Below are 21,250 nucleotides of genomic sequence, written 5' to 3' on the forward strand. Positions count from 1 at the left end.
AGTACCTACGTCCACTAAACAGTACTGCCTTTCTTTGTACTAGCCTGTAGTTGATTGCTGTGTTCATGCTGCACATAACTGATTGAACGGAGTTGCTCATTGCTTCAAAAGAATGTTGCTACGCCGTGCCAAAAAATGTTCCATTCTGCCAAAGACAATTGACAGAGGTTCTGACCAATATGTTATGTCCTACTGAAGGATATGCCTCCTCGTGCAGTACTGTGTGATCCATTGATTGTAAAAGGACAGGAGAGGAATGGGGGGAGGATGGAGACGGAGTGGCTGCACTGTCTAGGGCAGTGGTTCTTAATCTGTGGTCTGGGGATCCCTGGGGGTCCACGACTGCTTAGAAAATTAAAAACATTAACAGATGAGGTCCCCAGCTTTCAATAATGACTCAGTGGGCGGTCCCGGCATTCCAATTATGATTCAGTGGGGGTCCCCATAATGATAAGAAAATGTGTTACTTACCTGTAACTGTAGTTCTCCAGTATTGAAATCTTTCATATATTTACATGCTTGAATCATTCCCAGTCGTCGAGATGGGAGCCCCCAGTACAATTACACAAGTAGTGTTGAAATATATTACCACAAGGGCCTAGGCCTTTTCAATTTAATAGTCTATCATAGTCATTTTAAGAAAAAAGGACCAAACTTGAGCATCCACCAATCGGATGACACCACCCTCTAGAATCCTCCAGAGAGATGCTCCAGCACCTCAGATTTTCAAAGCACAAGTGCATTAAGGATAGGGATGTGGGGGGGGGGGGGGGGGGGATATATATATGTGAAAGTGAGCTTCTCCGGGGAGGTGGGTGGGTCGCATGTGAATCTATGAAAGATTCCAATACTGGAGAACTACAGTTACAGGTAATTAACTAATTTTCTTACTCCAGTATTGGAGCTTTCATAGATTCACATGCTTGAATCAGAGTAACGATCAGTACTTATGCACATTGGAACATTGTAGTCATGTATGTCACAAAACACCTGAGTATACAATACATATATAAAGCAATACTTCAAACGAAATATCGTCTGGTAACCCAATCCTTACTTCTCTTTTTTTTTTTTTTTTTTTTTTTTTTTTAAACATGCAAACCATTGGACCCCCTATCCAAAAGTAATAGACAAACAATGTGCATACCTGATCTTAGGATGAAGGGATGAAAGAGATGGCTCACCTTCACCTGAAGAAGTTCCTGAGGACTGCCTGACCCACTGCTACCTCTCCCTGAGATATTGCTTCCAAGCAGTAATGTCTCGTAAATGTATGGCAGCTTTTCCATCTCGCTGCTCTGCAAATGTCTTGCAGGGGAACCTCCGCAAACAGCGCTGCTGAGGAAGAGACTGTTGCGTAGAGTGAGCACGGACCGATGAATGCAGTGGTTTACCCGCTGCTTGATGGCAGATTCGAATGGCTGAGGAGACCCATCTGGCTATACTCTGCTTGGAGAGCGGTTGATCTCGTCTGGGTGCACTGTAAGCTACGAACAATTGATTGGAGCGGCGAAAGGACTTAGTTCTGTCCAGCTAGAATTTAACATATCTCTTAATGTCTAAGGAGTGTTATGCTCTTTCCGCAGGAGTAGATGGGTGTGGGAAAAAGGTTTTAAAACCTAATGGCCCGTTCATGTGGAAATCCGAAGGGACCTTGGGGATGAAATGCGGGTTTGTACGTAGCAGTATTTTGTCTTGTTTGATCTGCAAGAACGGCTCCTGTATGGAGAGGGCCTGTATCTCACTGACCCGTCTGGCTGATGTGAGAGGCACCAGTAAAGCAACCTTCAAAGAAAGGAATTTCAGAGAAGCTTGATGGATCTGTTCAAACTGATGCTCCATTAACAGTGCTAGAACAATATTCAGGTTCCAAGAGGGAGGAGGAGGCCTGAATGGAGGAAAGACCCTGAAAAGTCCTTTAAAAAAACGTTTGATTAATCTAGAGGAATACCGTGAAGGAGAGGAGTCCGAGCGCCTGTATGATGCTATTGCCGCCAGATGACCCTTCATAGAGGAATGCGCCAGGCCTGATTGCGCTAAATATAATAAATAAGGCAACAATTGTTCTGGTGGTGAGAATAGTGGATCAATTTGCCACTGGTGACACCAGAAAAAAAATATTTTCCATTTGCAAGAGTAAGCCTTAGTAGTGCTATCTGCTCTAGCTCTGGACAAAATGTCCCTACATTCCTCTGGGATATTCAGATGCGCAAACTCCCTGCGCACAGGAGCCATGCTGACAATCGCATCGAGTGAGGATCTGGGTGCAATATTTGCCCTTTGTTCATTGTTAGTAAGAGCAGCGACGGTTCCAGCAGAACGTGAGGCTTCCTTGATAGAAGAAGCTCTGCAAACCAGTGTTGGCGAGGCCAGTACGGAGCTATCAATATCAGGGTGCACGGCTCTGCCTTCATCTTCGTGAGGACTCTTGGGATCAATGGAATTGGAGGAAAGGCGTAAGCAAAGATGCCTGACCAAACTATGGAAAACAAATTCCGCCAAGATCCCTTTTGGTGATGCCAGCTTGCGAAGTACTGGCATTGGGCGTTCCACTTGCTGGCGAACAGGTCGATTGTTGGCGTTTCCTACTTGGAAAAAATGTAATCCACTGTGGACTGGTCCAGCTCCCATTCGTGGCAGCTCGATCTTTGTCTGCTGAGTGAGTCCGCTATCTTGTTGTCTATCCCCGGCAGATGGACCGCTGAGAGTCTGATGCCTTGCTGCGAGGGCCAATTCAAAAAATGTTGGGCTTCCCTGGAGAGGGTGAGAGATTTCGTGCCTCCTTGTTTGTTGAGGTAATGCATCGTAGTGGTATTGTCTGTTCTTATTAGTACCTCTGATCCCGCTATCTTCGGAAGAAAAGCCTGCAAAGCGAGATAAACTGCTCTGAGCTCTAGCAGATTGATGTGCATCGCCCTCAACTCTAGCGGCCACTTGCCACTTACTTGCAGATCTTGTAAAACGGCTCCCCAGCCCTCCAGAGAGGCGTCTGTAGTGATAGTCCACGGAGCCAGACGATGTAGAATGCAAAGGCCGACAAACAGATGTTGCTTTAAGACCACCATGCCAGAGCTTTGACCAGTGCTGTGGTTATACTTATCCGATCTTCGAAACTTCCCGAAATCCGGAGCCATTGAAGGTTGAGTTGCTCCTGTAGCGGTCGCATTTTTAGTCTGCAGAGAGGAACCAGAGGTATGCATGATAACATCATGCCCAACAAGGATTTGAAAAGGCGAACTGAAACAGAGTTTCTTCTCTGTATGGACTTCGCTAGAGTCAGTAACTTCTGTTGTCTCTCTACTGTGGGACATGCCATGGTGGATTGAGTGTCCAGGTTTGCCCCTAAAGAACAAGTTACTTACCTTCGGTAACGCTTTTTCTGGTGGATACACTGACTACCTGTGGATTCCTCACCTTATGAATTCGATCCCTGCGCCAGCATCCGACGGAAAGTCTTCTTCCTAGCTGTCTACGTCGACGAGGACGTCATAATGGCACGGCTCCACGTGGCTCCGTCTGACGTCAGCGTGCCAATAAGAGGTCCCCGTCGGCGTACTAACGTCAGTTTCACCTCACTTTTTTCGTGCCTTTAAAGCAAATAGGAGTAAACCGACCATGAAAATTGATAAATAATATAGAAAGATATACACACACAAAAACCTTGATCCTTTAATTAATCCATTCTTAGTGAGAGCGGGAATACATAAATATAAATATACAAAATAAATAGAGAAATATCACTATATATATACATATATACATATATATATATATATATATATATATATATATACACACACACACATTTACATATATACACACACACACACATACGCTTTCATTTAAATAAATATAAGGCTAAATACTGCAAGATAAAAGTGTAACCAGGCAGGCAACGGGGAGGCGGGAGGCACCGTGAGGAATCCACAGGTAGTCAGTGTATCCACCAGAAAAAGCGTTACCGAAGGTAAGTAACTTGTTCTTCTGATGGATACAACTACCTGTGGATTCCTCACCTTATGAATAGAGTCCCAAGCAGTACCGCAGTCGGTGGTGGGTGCCCGCCTGATTACACTAAGAAATCCTGCAATACCAAGCGAGCAAAATGACCGTCCTCATGTCGGAGTCTAAACAGTAATGTTTTACGAAAGTATGGAGGGACGCCCAAGTTGCCGCTTTACATAGGTCTACCAATGGAACTCCCCTCGCCAGAGCAGAGGATGCAGATTTAGCTCTCGTAGAGTGGGCCCCGATACCTTCAGGAGGGACCTTTTTTTGCCAAAGAGTAACAGATCTTGATACACAAGATGACCCACCTGGAGAGTGTCCTTTTCTGTACAGCTCTGCCTTTTTGTTGACCAGCATACCCAACAAACAGTTGCTCATTCAAACGAAAGTCTCTAGTTCTTTCGCGATAAAAACTCAGGGCCCTCCTAGGATCCAACCTATGGAGTCTCTCTTCTTCTTTAGACGGGTGGGGAGGAGGGTAAAAAGCAGGAAGAGTGATATTCTGCCCTAAATGAAAAGGGGTGACAACTTTCGGAAGAAATGCAGCCCTGGTTTTTAGAACCACTTTATCAGGGAAAAACACAGTGAAAGGAGGCTTAACGGAGAGCGCCTGAAGCTCACCAATCCTTTTAGCAGAAGTAATCGCGATCAAGAAAACAGTCTTGAAGGCTAAATATCTCAATGGACATGAATGCATGGGCTCGAAAGGCGAACCCATTAAAAATGTTAAAACAAGATTAAAGTCCCACTGAGGCATGTGAAAAGGAGTAGGAGGAAAGCTATTCACCAAACCCTTAAGGAACCTATGTACAATGGGAGACTTGAATAAAGATGGTTGATCCGGAAGGCAAAGAAACGCCGACAGAGCTGCCAAATAACCCTTAACTGTAGCTATAGCACAGCCTTTCTTCGCCAAACTGAGAACAAACAAAAGTACATCTGAAAGATGGGCCTTTAAAGGATCTTTTTGGTTCTCTCCACACCACAACACAAATTGTGCCCACCTTCTGGCATAAATAGACTTAGTGGAGTGTCGCCTGGACGATAGTATAACATCCACTACATCCGGTGGGAGAGAAAAAGAACTCAGGTTGCCCCGTTCAATCTCCAGGCATGAAGGTGCAGGCTCTGGAGGTGGGGGTGTAGAACCTGCCCCTGCGATTGAGAGAGGAGATCTGCCCTGAGCGGGAGACGGAGCGGAGGGCACTGAGAGAGTTGAAGTAGGTCTGTATACCATACCCTTCTCGGCCAGTCCGGTGCCACCAATATGATTTGGGCCCGGTCTTGACGAACCTTCCTCAAAACCCGAGGAATCAAGGGTATGGGGGGGAAACACGTAAAGCAACTGGCCGTTCCAGGACATCTGAAACGCATCCCCCAATGCCCCTTGCATCGGATACTGGAGGCTGCCGAATAACGGGCAATGCGCGTTCTCCCGAGTGGCAAATAAATCCACCTGAGGAGTACCCCACATCTCAAAGATGTGGAGAACTACATCCGGATGGAGACGCCACTCGTGATCTAATGAGAAGTGACGACTGAGAACGTCCGCACGTACATTCAACACTCCGGCCAAATGATTTGCTATCAAGCAAATCTGATGGTCCTGAGCCCAGGACCAGAGTCGTAGGGCTTCTCGGCAAAGAAGATACGACCCCACTCCTCCTTGCTTGTTTATATACCACATCGCGGTAGTGTTGTCCGTCAGGATCTGAACTGACGGACCGCGAAGGGAAGGGAGGAAGGCCTTGAGCGCCAAACGTACAGCCCGCAATTCCAACAGATTGATATGCAACATCTGTTCCACTGGAGACCAACGACCCTTGATCTCCAGGTCCCCCAGATGAGCTCCCCACCCTAGAGTGGAAGCATCCGATATCACTGTGGCCACCGGAGGTGGTAGTGAAAACGGTTTCCCTTGGGAAAGGTTTCCGTCCACTGACCACCAATGAAGATCCGCTACAGCGTCCCTGGAGATCTTTATTGAATCTCTGAGATCCCCTTTGTGCTGGAACCACTGTCTGCGGAGACACCACTGAAGAGCCCTCATATGCCAGCGAGCATGAGTGACCAAAAGAATGCAAGAAGCAAACAGACCTTGCAGGCGTAAGCCTTTGAGGACTAGAACTGCTGCTCCTCTTTGAAACAAAGGAATCAGTGCCTGAATGTCCCGCACCCGCTGAGGCGGGGGGTAGGCCCGAAACCTCGTCGTGTCCAATACTGCCCCTATGAACAGGAGGCGTTGAGAGGGCTCCAGGTGAGATTTAGGTACGTTCACTGAAAAACCCAGATCGAACAACAACTGCGTTGTCATTCGCAGATGAGACAACACAATCTCTGGAGACTTGGCTTTGATCAACCAATCGTCCAGGTAGGGAAAAACCGCTACCTCCCTCTTTCTGAGATGTGCTGCAACAACTGCCATCACCTTTGTGAAGACCCGGGGTGCTGAAGTAAGACCAAACGGGAGGATCGCGAACTGGTAATGCTGAGATCCGACCACAAAACGGAGATACTTCCTGTGCGACTGGACTATGGGAACATGAAAGTACGCGTCCTGCAAATCGACAGACACATCCAGTCTCCTTCGTTCAACGCCAATAGCACCTGCGCTAGGGTCAGCATTTTGAATTTTTCCTGCTTGAGGAACAAATTCAAAATCCTTAAGTCTAGGATCGGTCTTAGACGACCGTCCACCTTGGGAATCAGGAAATACCTTGAATAACACCCCTGACCCCTTTCCTGCAACGGTACCAACTCTATAGCGCCCTTTGCCAACATGACTACAACCTCCTGTTGCAACAACAGAAGATGTTCTTCTGAACAAAAGGAGGGACGGGGAGGGAAGGGAGGAGGAAACTCCTGAAAGGGGAGAGCATAGCCCTTTTCCACAATTCCTAGCACCCACAAGTCTGTTGTAATTGACCTCCATTGCTGCAGAAAAAGACTCAATCTTCCTCCTACAGGAAAAGTGTGACTTATAAAGTGTGGAAAACTAGGGCTGCTTCTGCTGCTGTCCACCCGAGGAGAATGAAGAAGAAGAGAGCAGCTGGGCTGGACCTCTAGCCCTGCCCCTACCTCGCCCCCTGAAGGCACGATAGGGCGGGTTGGCAGGTGGTTGGGCATACGATTGAGACCTACGAAAGGCAGAGCCTCTAGCAAACCCTCGAAACCTACGAAAAGGCCTGTACATAGTAGCAGAAGGGGTCTGCAAACCCAGGGACTTCGCTGTAGCCTGACAGTCCTTAAACCGTTCAAGGGCAGAATCTGCCTTGTCCCCAAACAGCTTTTCCCCCATCAAATGGAAGGTCCATTAACGTGGACTGTACATCTGTCGAGAAACCCGAAGTCCTTAGCCAGGCATGCCTTCTCGTAGCCACCGATGTTCCCTTGGCCCTGGCTATAGAATCCGTAGTATACAGGCCAGATTGAATAATCTGCTGTGCAGCCGCTTGCGCGTCCAAGAAAAGGGCCCCAAAAGATTTTCGCACTTCCTGTGGCAGATCTTTTGCCATCTCCTTCGCAGAGTCCATCAGGGCATGAATGTATCTGCCTAGCACAAAAGTGGAATTGGTAGCTTTCAGGGCCATGCTACAAGAAGAGAAAAATTTTCTTCGAGGATTGCTCCATCCTCTTGGATTCTCTGTCTGTTGGAACACCAGGGAATGTACCAGGGGCAGATTTCGCAGAACATGATGCCTGAACCACCAAACTCTCCAGAGTCGGGTGACGAGATATGAATGATGGATCACCTGGGGCACTCCTATGCCTTCTCGCCACTGCCCTGTTCACCGCAGGAGATGTCACTGGCTTTCTCCACAGGTCCATAATAGGCTCAGTCAACGCCTCATTAAAAGGCAACAAGGGGTCAGCACTGGAGGAAGAAGGATGAAGAACCTCCGTGAGCAAGTTAGTCTTGACTTCTGCCGAGGACAAAGGCAAATCTAGATAGTCAGCCGCCTTCCTCACCACAGCATGGAAAGAGGAGGCCTCCTCAGTAAACTCCCCCGGAGAAGCAATGTCCCACTCCGGGGAAGTATCCAAGCCACTTGCAGTGGTAAGTCCTTGAAAATCATCAGAAGGCTCTATCTCACCTTCCTCAAGCCTTCTGTACTCCTCTTCCTCCAAAAGCCTCAGCGCCTTCCTCCGAGATCTTAAATGGGTCTCCAGAGCCGGCGTCGACAAGGACTCCATCGACGCCGATGACCTCAAACCTTGAGTTGGTTCCGGAAGACCCCCGGATTCAACTGGCGTCGGCGCAGACCCGAAGTCAGCCGATTACCTCCTCGAATGCGCAGAAGGAGATGGAGCCGGTCTGGATGAGGCCACCAAAGACACCGGATGGCGCGGAGAAGGAGTCGGACGAGAAGCCGACGGATCCACAGTCCCAGGCGAAGGACTCCTGCCACGGGAAACCCCCGGCGCCGGACCACCAGGCTCTGAAGGGCAGAAGGGCATGAAAGGAGCAGCCCTGTACGACGCCGGCGAGCCCAAATTGAATGCCAATGGCCCCGTGGGACCCGCCGGTGCACCAGCAGGGGCCATGGCTTGACACACAGCATACATCGCATTCAAAAATGCGGCCGGATCCGTCCCTGGAGTCTGGAACGCTGGGTACTGCTGTGTAGATGTCTGGGGAACATCAGGATCCCTCGGCGCCGGTGAGAAACGAGGACTATCTTGAGTGACCTCATAGACTGAAGGCGCCGGTGACAACCTCGGACTCTCCGGCTGAGGCGTGACCGTAGGACTCATCTCCCACGTCTTCTGGCGCCGTGACGAACAAGACCTCGACCGACTCCTCGATCGGCTCCGCTCCGAACCGCGCAGAGAGTCATGACGGCGCCGAGAGTCATGATGACGCCGCTTCTTATGTTTTTTGGGAGAAGCATGGGAAGAAACCTTCTTGTGTTCCTTCTTCTTTGCCTTGGCCCAGAAGAGCTTCGCTTCTCGCTCCTTCAGAGCTTTCGGATTCATGCGCTGGCACGAAGAACAGCCTTCCACATCATGCTCAGAGCTCAAGCACCAAATACAATCCGAATGGGGGTCGGTCACTGACATCCGACCCCCGCATTCCCTACACAGCTTAAAACCGGACTTCTTTGGAGGCGACATTGTAACTTCACAAGATCGCTACAGTAACCAACGGGCCAGGAAGAAAACCGTTGAAGTCGAATGCACGGAAAAAGGAAAAACTGACGTTAGTACGCCGACGGGGACCTCTTATTGGCACACTGACGTCAGACGGAGCCACGTGGAGCTGTGCCATTAGGACGTCCTCGTCGACGTAGACAGCTAGGAAGAAGACTTTCCGTCGGATTCTGGCGCAGGGATCGAATTCATAAGGTGAGGAATCCACAGGTAGTTGTATCCATCAGAAAAGGTAATACTGCGTGATGGTAGAGGTTTGGACTTCTCCCAGTTGATGGGAAGCCTAAACTGTTGAGTAAGGAAACGCACATCCTTGTTGACCTGCGCGCTCCTGCGTAGGTGTTTGCTTTTATCAGCCAATCGTCGAGATATGGGAATATCTGGTGTTTTCTCCTCCTGGGGAAAGCTGCGATTGGCACTCGGCATTTGGTAGATATCCTGGGAACTGACTTTAGGCCAAAAGGAAGGACACGAAATTGAAAATGGCTTCCGGCTACCATGAATCTCAGGCACTGTCTGTGGGTTGGGTGGATGGGAATGTGGAAATATGTGTCTTTTAGTTCTAGTGTAGACATGAAATCTCCCTTGTTCAGTCGCAGGAGGACATCCTGTAGGCTTATCATGCGGAACAACTGCTTTTTAAAGCAGACGTTTAGTTCTCTTAGGTCGAGGATCGGCCTCCAGTCCCTCCACTTCTTGCAAATGAAAAAGAACCTGGAATAAAAGCCCCTTCCTCGCTGTGGCAGAGGTACTTTCTCTATAACTCCTTTGAGGAGCATCTTGGTGATCTTCCTCTTGAGCTGTTCTGGATACCTTGGTGGGACCCTGCGAGGAGGATTGGAGGGAGGTAGTTGGATAAACTCCAGAGTGTGGCCCTGTTTCACTAATTAGAGGACCCACTTGTCTGATGTGATGACTTGCCATTGCTTGAGAAACAGGGATATCTTTCCCCCTAAAACCAGAGGAGGACGGTTGGATGTAGCCGGAGCCCTGGATGTATCAGGCTCTACGAGCAGAGTCCTTAGCAGGGCGAATTGAGCGTCCCCTGGTGCCAGATCTACCATAAGCTGCTTGTGGTGGTTGTCTTTGTGGGTAGTATTGACGGAACTGCTGAGAGGAGGAAGGATAGGTTGAGTGTCTATTTTGCCGATAGCCTCTTCTATATGAAGGCAGTCCACGTCCTCTAGCTCGAAAGGAAGGCTTCCGGAACTGGAGAGTCGCTAACTATCATGGAGTATCTGTGTTGGATTTGATAGATTGTAAAGCCTCATCAATATGTTTACCAAATAATGCTTGGCCATTGAAAGATTGGTCTAAAATTATATTTTGTACCTCAGGCCGGAATGATGTAGCCTTTAGCCAGTCTTGTCTCCTAAGTACAGCCGCACCGGCGAGCTGGCGAAATGCAGTTGTGGCTATGTCCATTGCACAGTCTATGAGTTCTGCTGACGTGTGCTGACCTTCCTGCAACGTCTTCCTTGCCTCTGATCTTCCATCTTCCAGCAACTGGTCAATATGCGGGGTGATGTCTGCCCATAGCTGTCATACCTGGCTAATACCGCTAGGGAGTTAGCAGCTCTTATCACTAGGCTAGCCATCGACGAGAACCGCTGTCCAATATTGTCTAACCGTCTACCCGGTCTGTCTGGAGGTGCAGAAATCGGAGCAGACTGATTCTTGGACTTCCTCTGTGCCGCCTGGGCCACCACTGAGTCCGGATGAGGATGACCAGTTAGACATGCTGGGGCATCCTCTAGTGCCTTGTATTTCTTGTCTAGAAGGGGCAGTACTGCTGTGACAGCAGCGGGGCTGTGCATCACTTTTATCACTTCTTCCCATAAGTAGCTGACCAGTGGAATAGAATGTACAGATTTCTCGAACGGCTCTTTAAAATCACATAGGAAGCAATCTGTTTGCTTTGACGGCATTGGTAAAGCCAAATGCTTAGCTGCTCTTTCCAGAAGATTATGAAATCCCCGATGTCGCCTGGAGGGGAATCCACCTTTGATTGGGAAGGAGAAGGAGGAGCCGTAATGATGTATTAATCCCACTCGGAATGAGTGTCAAGGAGCTCCCATTCTTCCTGATCCCCTTCCCACATGTCTGTGTCCTGAGGTAAAGTCATATTCGGCGTGGCTAAATTTGTTAGTGGCAAAGAGGTCGGTCTCTGACGTGGAGTAGTAACCCCGGAGACGGGCGATGGAGGAGGTTGCTCCCCTTGAGGAGGAAAACGCCTACTGTAATCAGCCAGCATAGCACGGAGGTCAGATAGCAACAAGGTTGGAATGTATGCCCCTTCCTGATATTGTTGATCTCCTCCATAGCACTGAGGGTCATACGTTTCATCATATTCGTCTTCTTCCTGATATTTGACGTTCAATTGAGAAGGGCTATGGGCTGTTCCGAACGGGCCCTTGTCGTCTGACTCTTCATCCCCCTCTAACAAGTGAACTGGTATGAGAGGGGTCACCTTACAAGGTGAGGTGTGCTTTGGGGTAAGTCTTTCTTGTTTTTATGTAGTTTTTCCCCTTGTCAACGGCGCAGATATAGCCTTCGTCGACGGTGGAGTCGTTGACGACGAACGCATGGAGATCTTGATCGTCAACAGCCTTACCAAAGAGTCTACCGTTGACGAGGCCGTCGAAGATGGTAAATAAGATACCGTTGTTACCGCCGTTGACGATGATGAGGTGTAGATCTTCGTCGACGGTTTGGCACTCGTCGTCGACGATGTCATCGTCACAACTGTCGTCGACAGTGGAAGTCGTCGTCAACGGTGGAAAAGCACTCACCGACAGTCTCATCGACGATGAGTCCGTCGCCGACAGTACATTCTTAGCTGCAGACGTAGATGAGGGCCTTTTGAAAGGCACAGAGGAGAACTTCTTATTCCTTTCAGAACTGCTGGCATGACCTCTCTCCCCTTTCCTGGAAGATTTATGAGGTGAGGTAGAGGGGCTGCGGCCCTTGTAAAACACTGAAGCAGTCTTTTTGTGGGCTTTTCTTGATTGTTGGGAAGGAGATCTTGTGTCTGACCTCGCCCTTTTTGATGACTTTTTGGATTTTGAAGAGTCATCACTATCAGAATCAGAGACTGGATTATCTCTGTACTTCAGTTTCTGCAGCCAAAACAATAATATGCTTTCTCTATCCTTAAGAGTCTTGGAGGAAAAAGTACAACAACCCTTACAGTCCTTGGCAGAGAGGTCTGGATAGAGGCAGTATATACAATCCTGATGAGGGTCTTCAGAATGTAGTCTTTTCTTACCACAGGTTTTGCTATTTCTGAATAAACCCTTCTTCTCCTGGTCAGACATGTTGTAGGTGTTAACCCCTATGAGTCAAAACAAGTTTTAGCAGAGAAAAAATAGCTTCAAGCTAATCCAAAGGTGTGAAGAGAGAGCAGAGCTCTGAGGAGACTCCCTAGCACGACGTGCAGTAGAAAACCTGAGGTGCTGGAGCTTCTCTCGGGAGGATTCTAGAGGGTGGTGTCGTCTGATTGGTCCTTTTTTCTTAAAATGAATATGATAGACTATTAAATTGAAGAGGCCTAGGGCCCTTGTGTTAATATATTTCAACACTACTTGTGTAATTGTACCGGGGGCTCCCATCTCGACGACAGGGAATGATTCAAGCATGTGAATCTATGAAAGTTCCAATACTGGAGTAAAGTGGGGGTCCACAGAAGTCAAAAGGTTGGGATCCACTGGTCTAGTGCATGGGAGGCCTGGGGGAGGAAAGGATATAGCCCGGGTACAGGAGTAAGGCTAAATGAGCAGGGTATCATAGGCTGAGGAAACAGGCAGGAGGGCCTGGTAAATGATGACGGTAGAAGGAATAAGCAGGCATGATGGGAAGCAGCCAGAGAGGAGGCATCATAACAGAGTGGTAACACACATGAGTGGAGTGGAATGGGACAGCTGAGAAATACTCAGAAGTCATTGGGGAGGGGTAACAAGAGGGAGTTGGGAAAGATGTCCAAGCAGGGAACTTAAGTATTTGGTGGAGAATGGGACCACAATGAGGATTCCTGGAAGTACATGAGCTGAGGAAGACACAGGGGCTGAGGCTGAAGGAGAGGGTCCAGGGTAAAAAGGGGCATCCCTCAGCGCTTGAAGAGCTAAAAGGGTTCTGAAGGGACACAAAAAGAGCCAGTAAGGTGGCCTAGGAGGTTTGGGGAGCTAGGCAAAATTCTGTTGTTATGGGTGAAAAAGAAACAATGTGAGAGATCCTGCCAAATATAAGAATAAGATGGGCTAAGGAGAAGAAGACCTTGGGACATGAATGATGGAGAGCCAAATAGTGGGGCTTCATGTGTGGAGGGGAAGGGCTACAAGTACAATCTAAATGCAAGAGCAGAGGTGAAAGGTGGGATTGTGTGTAAAGAAGAGGCAAACTAGCAGGAACCAATAAGGGAGGCAATGACACATATCTACCTAAAGCACAAGGAGGGAGGCTGACGGAATAGGTATCAGCTGTATGGCTAAGATAGAAAAGTAAAAGGGAAAGGCAGGGGACCAAGAGTGCTGTGGGCTATGTTAAAAATGGACGTGCACCACTTGAGACCCCACTAAAGGGACAGAAATAGCTGCTATGGTAGAAGGATCCAGTAATCTGCCTGGAGTCTACTACTACACTAATTATGGGTAGACTGCATTAGGCCCGGTTTCTCAACTCCTCGCCTCGTGCTACACTAAAGATGAAAGAGCTAAGCAACAAGGGAGGACGATGGGGTTAGCGCTACTTGAAATCACTCTGCAACCCCTGCAGGATACGCAGCTCCTTTCACAGATGGTTGGCATAAGAGGCCAGCATCTAGCATATTCAGCATGCCTCCGATAGCTCCATCTATGCACAGCCAAGACAGAAAAGCCAAGTGGATGGACACTACTTCAGGGGCAGAACGGAGAAGGCCTCCAATAAATATGATCCATCTTGGCTGTAGGGATATAGGGTCAGATGTCAGAGAGGAGTTTCTGGCAAAGAATTTAGCCTGGATGTGAAAAATGCTAATACGACACTAGACGTAGTTGAGGCTCATTCACAGCCCCAGCAGTCGCACGCCTCATTCTCACCTCCTGGCGTTTGATCTCCTTGGCGGAAAGCTCCTCGCTGACATGGTCGAAGGTCTCACACCAGAGCTTGCTGTTCCGTCTCTTCGAGTTCCCGGAGGAGTTCCGTGGGCGAGGAGCAAAGCTGAACAAGCGGCTGTCAGTCTTGAAGCTGATGGACCTCTGAGAAAGTGGAGGATTGTGGACCAGGTTAGGCACCTTAGAGATCGCTCATTCACTATCACTGTCTTGCATAATGTAGTGGAGTCTCGCTCATTCCCACATCACTGGCTTCATACACTTCATTGGCACCTCACGACACATCACTGTTCTCATACACACCTCCATGCCAGGTCTTTAACTGCAGCTTACGTGGCCCCTTGGGCACACCACTGACCTCACACACTCCAGGGGTGCCTCTCTAGCTCTGCACCACTGCCCTTATACCCTCCAGTGGTGCCTCTCTAGCTCTGCACCACTGCCCTCACACTCCAGTTGTGCATCTAGCCCTACACCACTGCCCCCATGTATTCTAGTTGTGCCCCTAGTTCCCCTCCATTGTCCTCACACACTCCAGTAGTGCCACTAGTTCCCCTTCACTGCCCTCACGCTCCAGATGTGCCTCTAGTTCCCATCCACTGCCCTCATACACTCCAGATGTACCTCTATGTCCCCTTCACTGCCCTCACACACTCCACTGGTGACCCTAGTTCCCATCCACTGCATCACACACTCCAGTGAGGACCCTAGTTCCACAACCCTGCCCTTATACACTCCAGAGGTGCCTCTATAGCTCTATTCCACTGTCCTCATACACTCCAAAGATGCCTCTAGTTCCCCACTACTGCCCTTATACACTTCAGTGGTGGGTCTGTGGTTCCTGTCTCCCCCACCCCCCCATGGCCTCCTACACTCAACTGGTGCCCTAGTTCCTCTTCACTGCCCTCATACACTCCAGTGACTCCTCCAGTTCCACACCACCTCGCTCAAACTACAGAGGTGCTTCTATCTCCCAACTACTGCCCTAACACACCTCAATATTAGTTCTTGGTTAATTCTGGCACATTTGATCTCAGGTAGGACACGTACCTGGATGGACTGGCTCAGCCGCTTCAGAGGAGTCACTTTGGCTGGAGGGTCATTGCAGACTGGGACCTTCATTTTGGAAACCGGCTTGACCCGCTTGTTGCATGGCTCCTTAAAGAGCAGACACAAACAGAAGGTAAATTATGCAAAGACAATAAAATGGTGGAGCGTAAGCCACAGCTCGGGAGAACAGGAGGGTAAAGGATAGCAACAGAGATATATACCATCAGAGGGGGCTGCAACAACAAAAACAAAGATCTGTTTATGGTAGGGCCGCCTTCCACCGAAACAGTGTGCACGTTACTTAGGTCCCTACCAAAAAATAATATGCCCAACAGAAATTATGTCCCAAGTACGTTATGTGCCCAGTAAGAAATTAAGTGCCTATTTGGAAATAGTGCATCCAGAACAGAATGTGACCCTATTGAAAGAGCTCCACTACCTATACTGTCCCTCAAACAAGTAACTGCTTCCCTCTATCCAACACTGAAAGTACATTTTAAGCATGAGCGATCACTCAAAGATTTTAGGACTATTTGACTTGATCAAAGAGCAAGAATCTCACTTGGCTTTTATCCACAATTCCTGGCCACCTCATTGGAGAGTAGCAGCGGCCATGAAGTGATCCTGGTGAGAGGCTGCAGCTCACTGGGGTCATTATAAACCTCGTATGAGAGCCCTTATTTCACCAAAGCATGTAAGATGCCTACTGCTCTTTAGGTACTCAGCAAGCTCAAAGAGAGCATCATACTACAATATTCTCCTCAGAATTGACCTGGATAGTGAGAAAAGGAACATTTCAAATCAAATCAATCTAACTGAATAGGCTAAAAAGGTAAAGATTTCCACAAACATATTTCAAGTAAATTGGTTGGGACTGTATCCAAACCTTCAAGTTTTTTCAATGTCTAAAGTCGTTAGACCATGCAGCATCAAAGAGATGTGTTTGACACAGAATTTGTGACATGCCCTATAAAAACAGAAAAAGCTCTTACCCACAGCAGTAGTAGTGCCTGTCTAAAGCACTGTGCCAAACTACAGTGTAATATAATATAAGAAGAACCCTTTATCACTACTTCAGCATCAAAAACTACCATCAGAGAGTCTGCATCATCATCAACAGTTACTGGAGTTATATATTGTGCATACATGCCATAATCATAAAAAATCTAAAAGACGTTTTATACCCTGCAATACAAAGCACGCAATTGCCCTCTCCTAATAAAATGTCATCGCTCGGTATGGAAATTTACACTAACAACTACTGCATCTCCACCCTTCTCTGTGACAGTGAAGTGGCCAAATGCTCCCTGTACAGATCCGAAGACACCCACTCACACCCAAAGCCGACCACTACAAAGAGCTGCACCTCAAAGATGAGGAAACCTCAATACCATCGCTCCATTTCTTTTACATTCCAAGCTAACTGTAGGAAAGTGGCCATTTTTGACATGGTCACCCCCACTTTTTGCCTGGAAATTGATGCAATTTTGACAAAGTGCACTGGTTCCTGCTGTCCAGTTCCTCAGTGCCAGCTCTTTCCCTAAAACCGTTCAACTGTTCCCCAATTGGAAATATCTTTGGCACCCCTGTAATTCCATGGTAAATGGTACCTAGGGCATGGGTACCAAAGAGGGTTCCAAAGGGCTGCAGCATGTATTGTGCCACCCTCAGGGACCCCTCACTTAGCACATGCAGACTGCCAAGGCAGGATGTGTGTCTTGGTGCAGCTAAAGTGAAAAAAGAACATGGCTGTAAGGAAATGCCTCCTTGGCATGGTTACCCCCTGACTTTTTGCCTTTGCTGATGCTATGTTTTGAATTGAAAGTGTGCTGAGGCCTGCTAACCAGGCCCCAGCACCAGTGTTCTTTCCCTAACCTGTACTTTTGATTCCACAATTGGCACACCCTGGCATCCAGATAAGTCCCTTGTAACTGGTACCTCTGGTACCAAGGGCCCTGATGCCAGGGAAGGTCTCTAAGGGCTGCAGCATGTATTATGCCACCCTAGAGACCCCTCACTCAGCACAGACACACTGCTTACCAGCTTGTGTGTGCTAGTGAGAACAAAATGAGTAAGTCGACATGGCACTCCCCTCAGGGTGCCATGCCAGCCTCTCACTGCCTATGCAGTATAGGTAAGACACCCCTCTAGCAGGCCTTACAGCCCTAAGGCAGGGTGCACTATACCATAGGTGAGGGTACCAGTGCATGAGCACTGTGCCCCTACAGTGTCTAAGCAAAACCTTAGACATTGTAAGTGCAGGGTAGCCATAAGAGTATATGGTCTGGGAGTCTGTTTTACACGAACTCCACAGCACCATAATGGCTACACTGAAAACTGGGAAGTTTGGTATCAAACTTCTCAGCACAATAAATGCACACTGATGCCAGTGTACATTTTATTGTAAAATACACCACAGAGGGCACCTTAGAGGTGCCCCCTGAAACTTAACCGACTATCTGTGTAGGCTGACTGGTTCCAGCAGCCTGCCACACTAGAGACATGTTGCTGGCCCCATGGGGAGAGTGCCTTTGTCACTCTGAGGCCAGTAACAAAGCCTGCACTGGGTGGAGATGCTAACACCTCCCCCAGGCAGGAGCTGTAACACCTGGCGGTGAGCCTCAAAGGCTCACCCCTTTGTCACAGCCCAGCAGGGCACTCCAGCTTAGTGGAGTTGCCCGCCCCCTCCGGCCACGGCCCCCACTTTTGGCGGCAAGGCTGGAGGGAACAAAGAAAGCAACAAGGAGGAGTCACTGGCCAGTCAGGACAGCTCCTAAGGTGTCCTGAGCTGAGGTGACTCTGACTTTTAGAAATCCTCCATCTTGCAGATGGAGGATTCCCCCAATAGGATTAGGGATGTGACCCCCTCCCCTTGGGAGGAGGCACAAAGAGGGTGTACTCACCCTCAGGGCTAGTAGCCATTGGCTACTAACCCCCCAGACCTAAACACGCCCTTAAATTTAGTATTTAAGGGCTCTCCCTGAACCTAGAAATTAGATTCCTGCAACAAGAAGAAGGACTGCCTAGCTGAAAACCCCTGCAGAGGAAGACCAGAAGACAACAACTGCCTTGGCTCCAGAAACTCACCGGCCTGTCTCCTGCCTTCCAAAGAACTCTGCTCCAGCGACGCCTTCCAAAGGGACCAGCGACCTCTGAATCCTCTGAGGACTGCCCTGCTTCGACGACGACAAGAAACTCCCGAGGACAGCGGACCTGCTCCAAAAAGACTGCAACTTTATCCAAAGAAGCAGCTTTAAAGAACCCTGCAATCTCCCCGCAAGAAGCGTGAGACTTGCAACACTGCACCCGGCGACCCCGACTCGGCTGGTGGAGGACCAACACCTCAGGGAGGGCCCCCGGACTACTCTACGACTGTGAGTACCAAAACCTGTCCCCCCTGAGCCCCCACAGCGCCGCCTGCAGAGGGAATCCCGAGGCTTCCCCTGACAGCGACTCTCTGAAACCTAAGTCCCGACGCCTGGAAAAGACCCTGCACCCGCAGCCCCCAGGACCTGAAGGACCGGACTTTCAATGCAGAAGTGACCCCCAGGAGTCCCTCTCCCCTGCCCAAGTGGAGGTTTCCCCGAGGAAGCCCCCCCTTGCCTGCCTTCAGCACTGAAGAGATCCCTTGATCTCTCATTGACTTCCATTGCGAACCCGACGCTTGTTCTAACACTGCACCCGGCCGCCCCCGCGCCGCTGAGGGTGAAATTTCTGTGTGGGCTTGTGTCCCCCCCGGTGCCCTACAAAACCCCCCTGGTCTGCCCTCCGAAGACGCGGGTACTTACCTGCTGGCAGACTGGAACCGGGGCACCCCCTTCTCTCCATTGAAGCCTATGCGTTTTGGGCACCACTTTGAACTCTGCACCTGACCGGCCCTGAGCTGCTGGTGTGGTAACTTTGGGGTTGCTCTGAACCCCCAACGGTGGGCTACCTTGGACCAAGAACTGAACCCTGTAAGTGTCTTACTTACCTGGTAAAACTAACAAAAACTTACCTCCCCCAGGAACTGTGAAAATTGCACTGTGTCCACTTTTAAAATAGCTATTGGTGAATAACTTGAAAAGTATACATGCAATTGAATTGATTCAAAGTTCCTAATGTACTTACCTGCAATACCTTTCAAACAAGATATTACATGTTAAATTTGAACCTGTGGTTCTTAAAATAAACCAAGAAAAGATATTTTTCTATACAAAACCTATTGGCTGGATTTGTCTCTGAGTGTGTGTACCTCATTTATTGTCTATGCGTATGTACAACAAATGCTTAACACTACTCCTTGGATAAGCCTACTGCTCGACCACACTACCACAAAATAGAGCATTAGTATTATCTCTTTTTACCACTATTTTACCTCTAAGGGGAACCCTTGGACTCTGTGCATGCTATTCCTTACTTTGAAATAGCACATACAGAGCCAACTTCCTACAATGGCGCACAGCTTGTATGCCATGTCCCCCAACAACGCATGTAATCTATGTAAGTCATCAATACAGCAGGCCTTACAGCCGTGAGGAAGGGTGCATTATATTACATGCAAGAACATATTTGCAAGAGGAGATATGCCCCTGCTATGTATTAGTCCATTCTTAGACATAGTAATTGAACAGGGAAGCCATTTTAAGTACATGTGCTAAACATTGGTCAATTCGAGTCCCCCCCCCCCAGCTACATGATGGCTTACCTGAAGATAGGGATGTTTGGTATCAAACATCTCGTATTAATAAACTCTCACTCATGCCAGTGATGGAATTATTGATATATGCCCACAGAGGGCACCTTAGAGGTGACCCCTGAAAAAACTACCATTTACCCATCTGTTGGCTGACTAGTGCTAACTAGCCTGCCACCACAAGATAGGATTCTGACCCCGCCCCTCACCCCACACAAGGGGGGGAGCCTTTGCTCTCAGGGGGAACAGGAATAAAGCCTGCTGTGGCAAAGGTGTACCCCTCCCAACAGGATGACCGGTAAATCTGCATTCCAAAGCAAGGGGCTTCAAAGAAGTCCACCACCCTTGATATACAGTCTGGCTTCCCTCATAGGGGAGGATGCCAAACCCCCTGCCCCAGGACCCAAATGGCACCTGGACAGGTGGTAAAATTGGTTGTCAGAAAGACATGCCCATCTCTCAGGTCAGTCCCACCCTTAAGGTGAGCTACCTGATGTGGACACAACTTTTGAAAGTCTGCCATCTTGGTGATGCAGAACTAGGAACTCTGGGACAGGACTATGTTCACTTTCCACCGGAAGTGACCATATAGGGGGCCTAGTGACCCTAGGGGTAATGGCTACTACCCTACACTCCCCTACATACCACTAAAATCAGTATGTAGGGGAGCTCCCTACATCATGAAATCATATCCCTGCTGACCTGGAGAAGAAGGACACCCCAGAGATGCAAAAGGCAAGAACTGAAGATCAGTGACTGACTCAGCGGCAACCCTGCCAGCTGACATCAACAACTGCAGGAAAGAAGCCTCGGCCTCCAGCTGCTGAAACTTCCAAAAGCCAAGGAAGACTGCCAGCCTTCACCCCAGCACAAGGAATTCCAGTGGAGTAGCAGAGCTGCCTCCCTGCACGCACACTAGAAACTCTGAAGAGGACTCCAGACCGCCAAAACCCTATACAGCACCACTACATTCGTGCCCCCTAGCCCAAGTTGAAGTGGGCCATGTTGCCAGCATTGTGCCCAGCCTCTCCAAGACAAAGTCCATCGTGGGTTTCCCCTTAGTGTGACCTTCACACCAACACCTGCAACCTCTCTGTGCAGGCCTCCCTAAACCGCGACCACCTCCGGTGACGGAAACCTGACGGTCCACTGCACCCGGACCAAGGAGGAGAGGACCACTGGTGTATCTACGTCCCAGAGGCTGATGAGACCTGAGCACACTTGGTGGTTAACCCAGACTGATTCCCCAGTCCTCACTTGCAGCATCTTTTTGCCT

The 21,250-nt window shown here is 48.9% G+C and overlaps 1 protein-coding gene across 2 annotated transcripts in view; it reads right to left on the reverse strand.

The window, feature by feature from the left end:
* LOC138260967 (rho guanine nucleotide exchange factor 3-like) overlaps positions 1-21,250 on the reverse strand; it is a 197,999-nt gene that overhangs the window by 65,623 nt on the left and 111,126 nt on the right. For both annotated transcript variants that reach the window (XM_069209525.1, XM_069209526.1), the window contains 2 exons: positions 15,300-15,407; positions 14,235-14,393 (listed from right to left, as the gene is read on the reverse strand). In XM_069209525.1, coding sequence (XP_069065626.1) covers positions 14,235-14,393; positions 15,300-15,407 — 267 coding nt within the window. The remainder of the gene's footprint in view (positions 1-14,234; positions 14,394-15,299; positions 15,408-21,250) is intronic.

Source organism: Pleurodeles waltl, chromosome 10, assembly GCF_031143425.1.
Source record: "Pleurodeles waltl isolate 20211129_DDA chromosome 10, aPleWal1.hap1.20221129, whole genome shotgun sequence".
In the NCBI taxonomy this organism is placed as follows: domain Eukaryota; kingdom Metazoa; phylum Chordata; class Amphibia; order Caudata; family Salamandridae; genus Pleurodeles; species Pleurodeles waltl.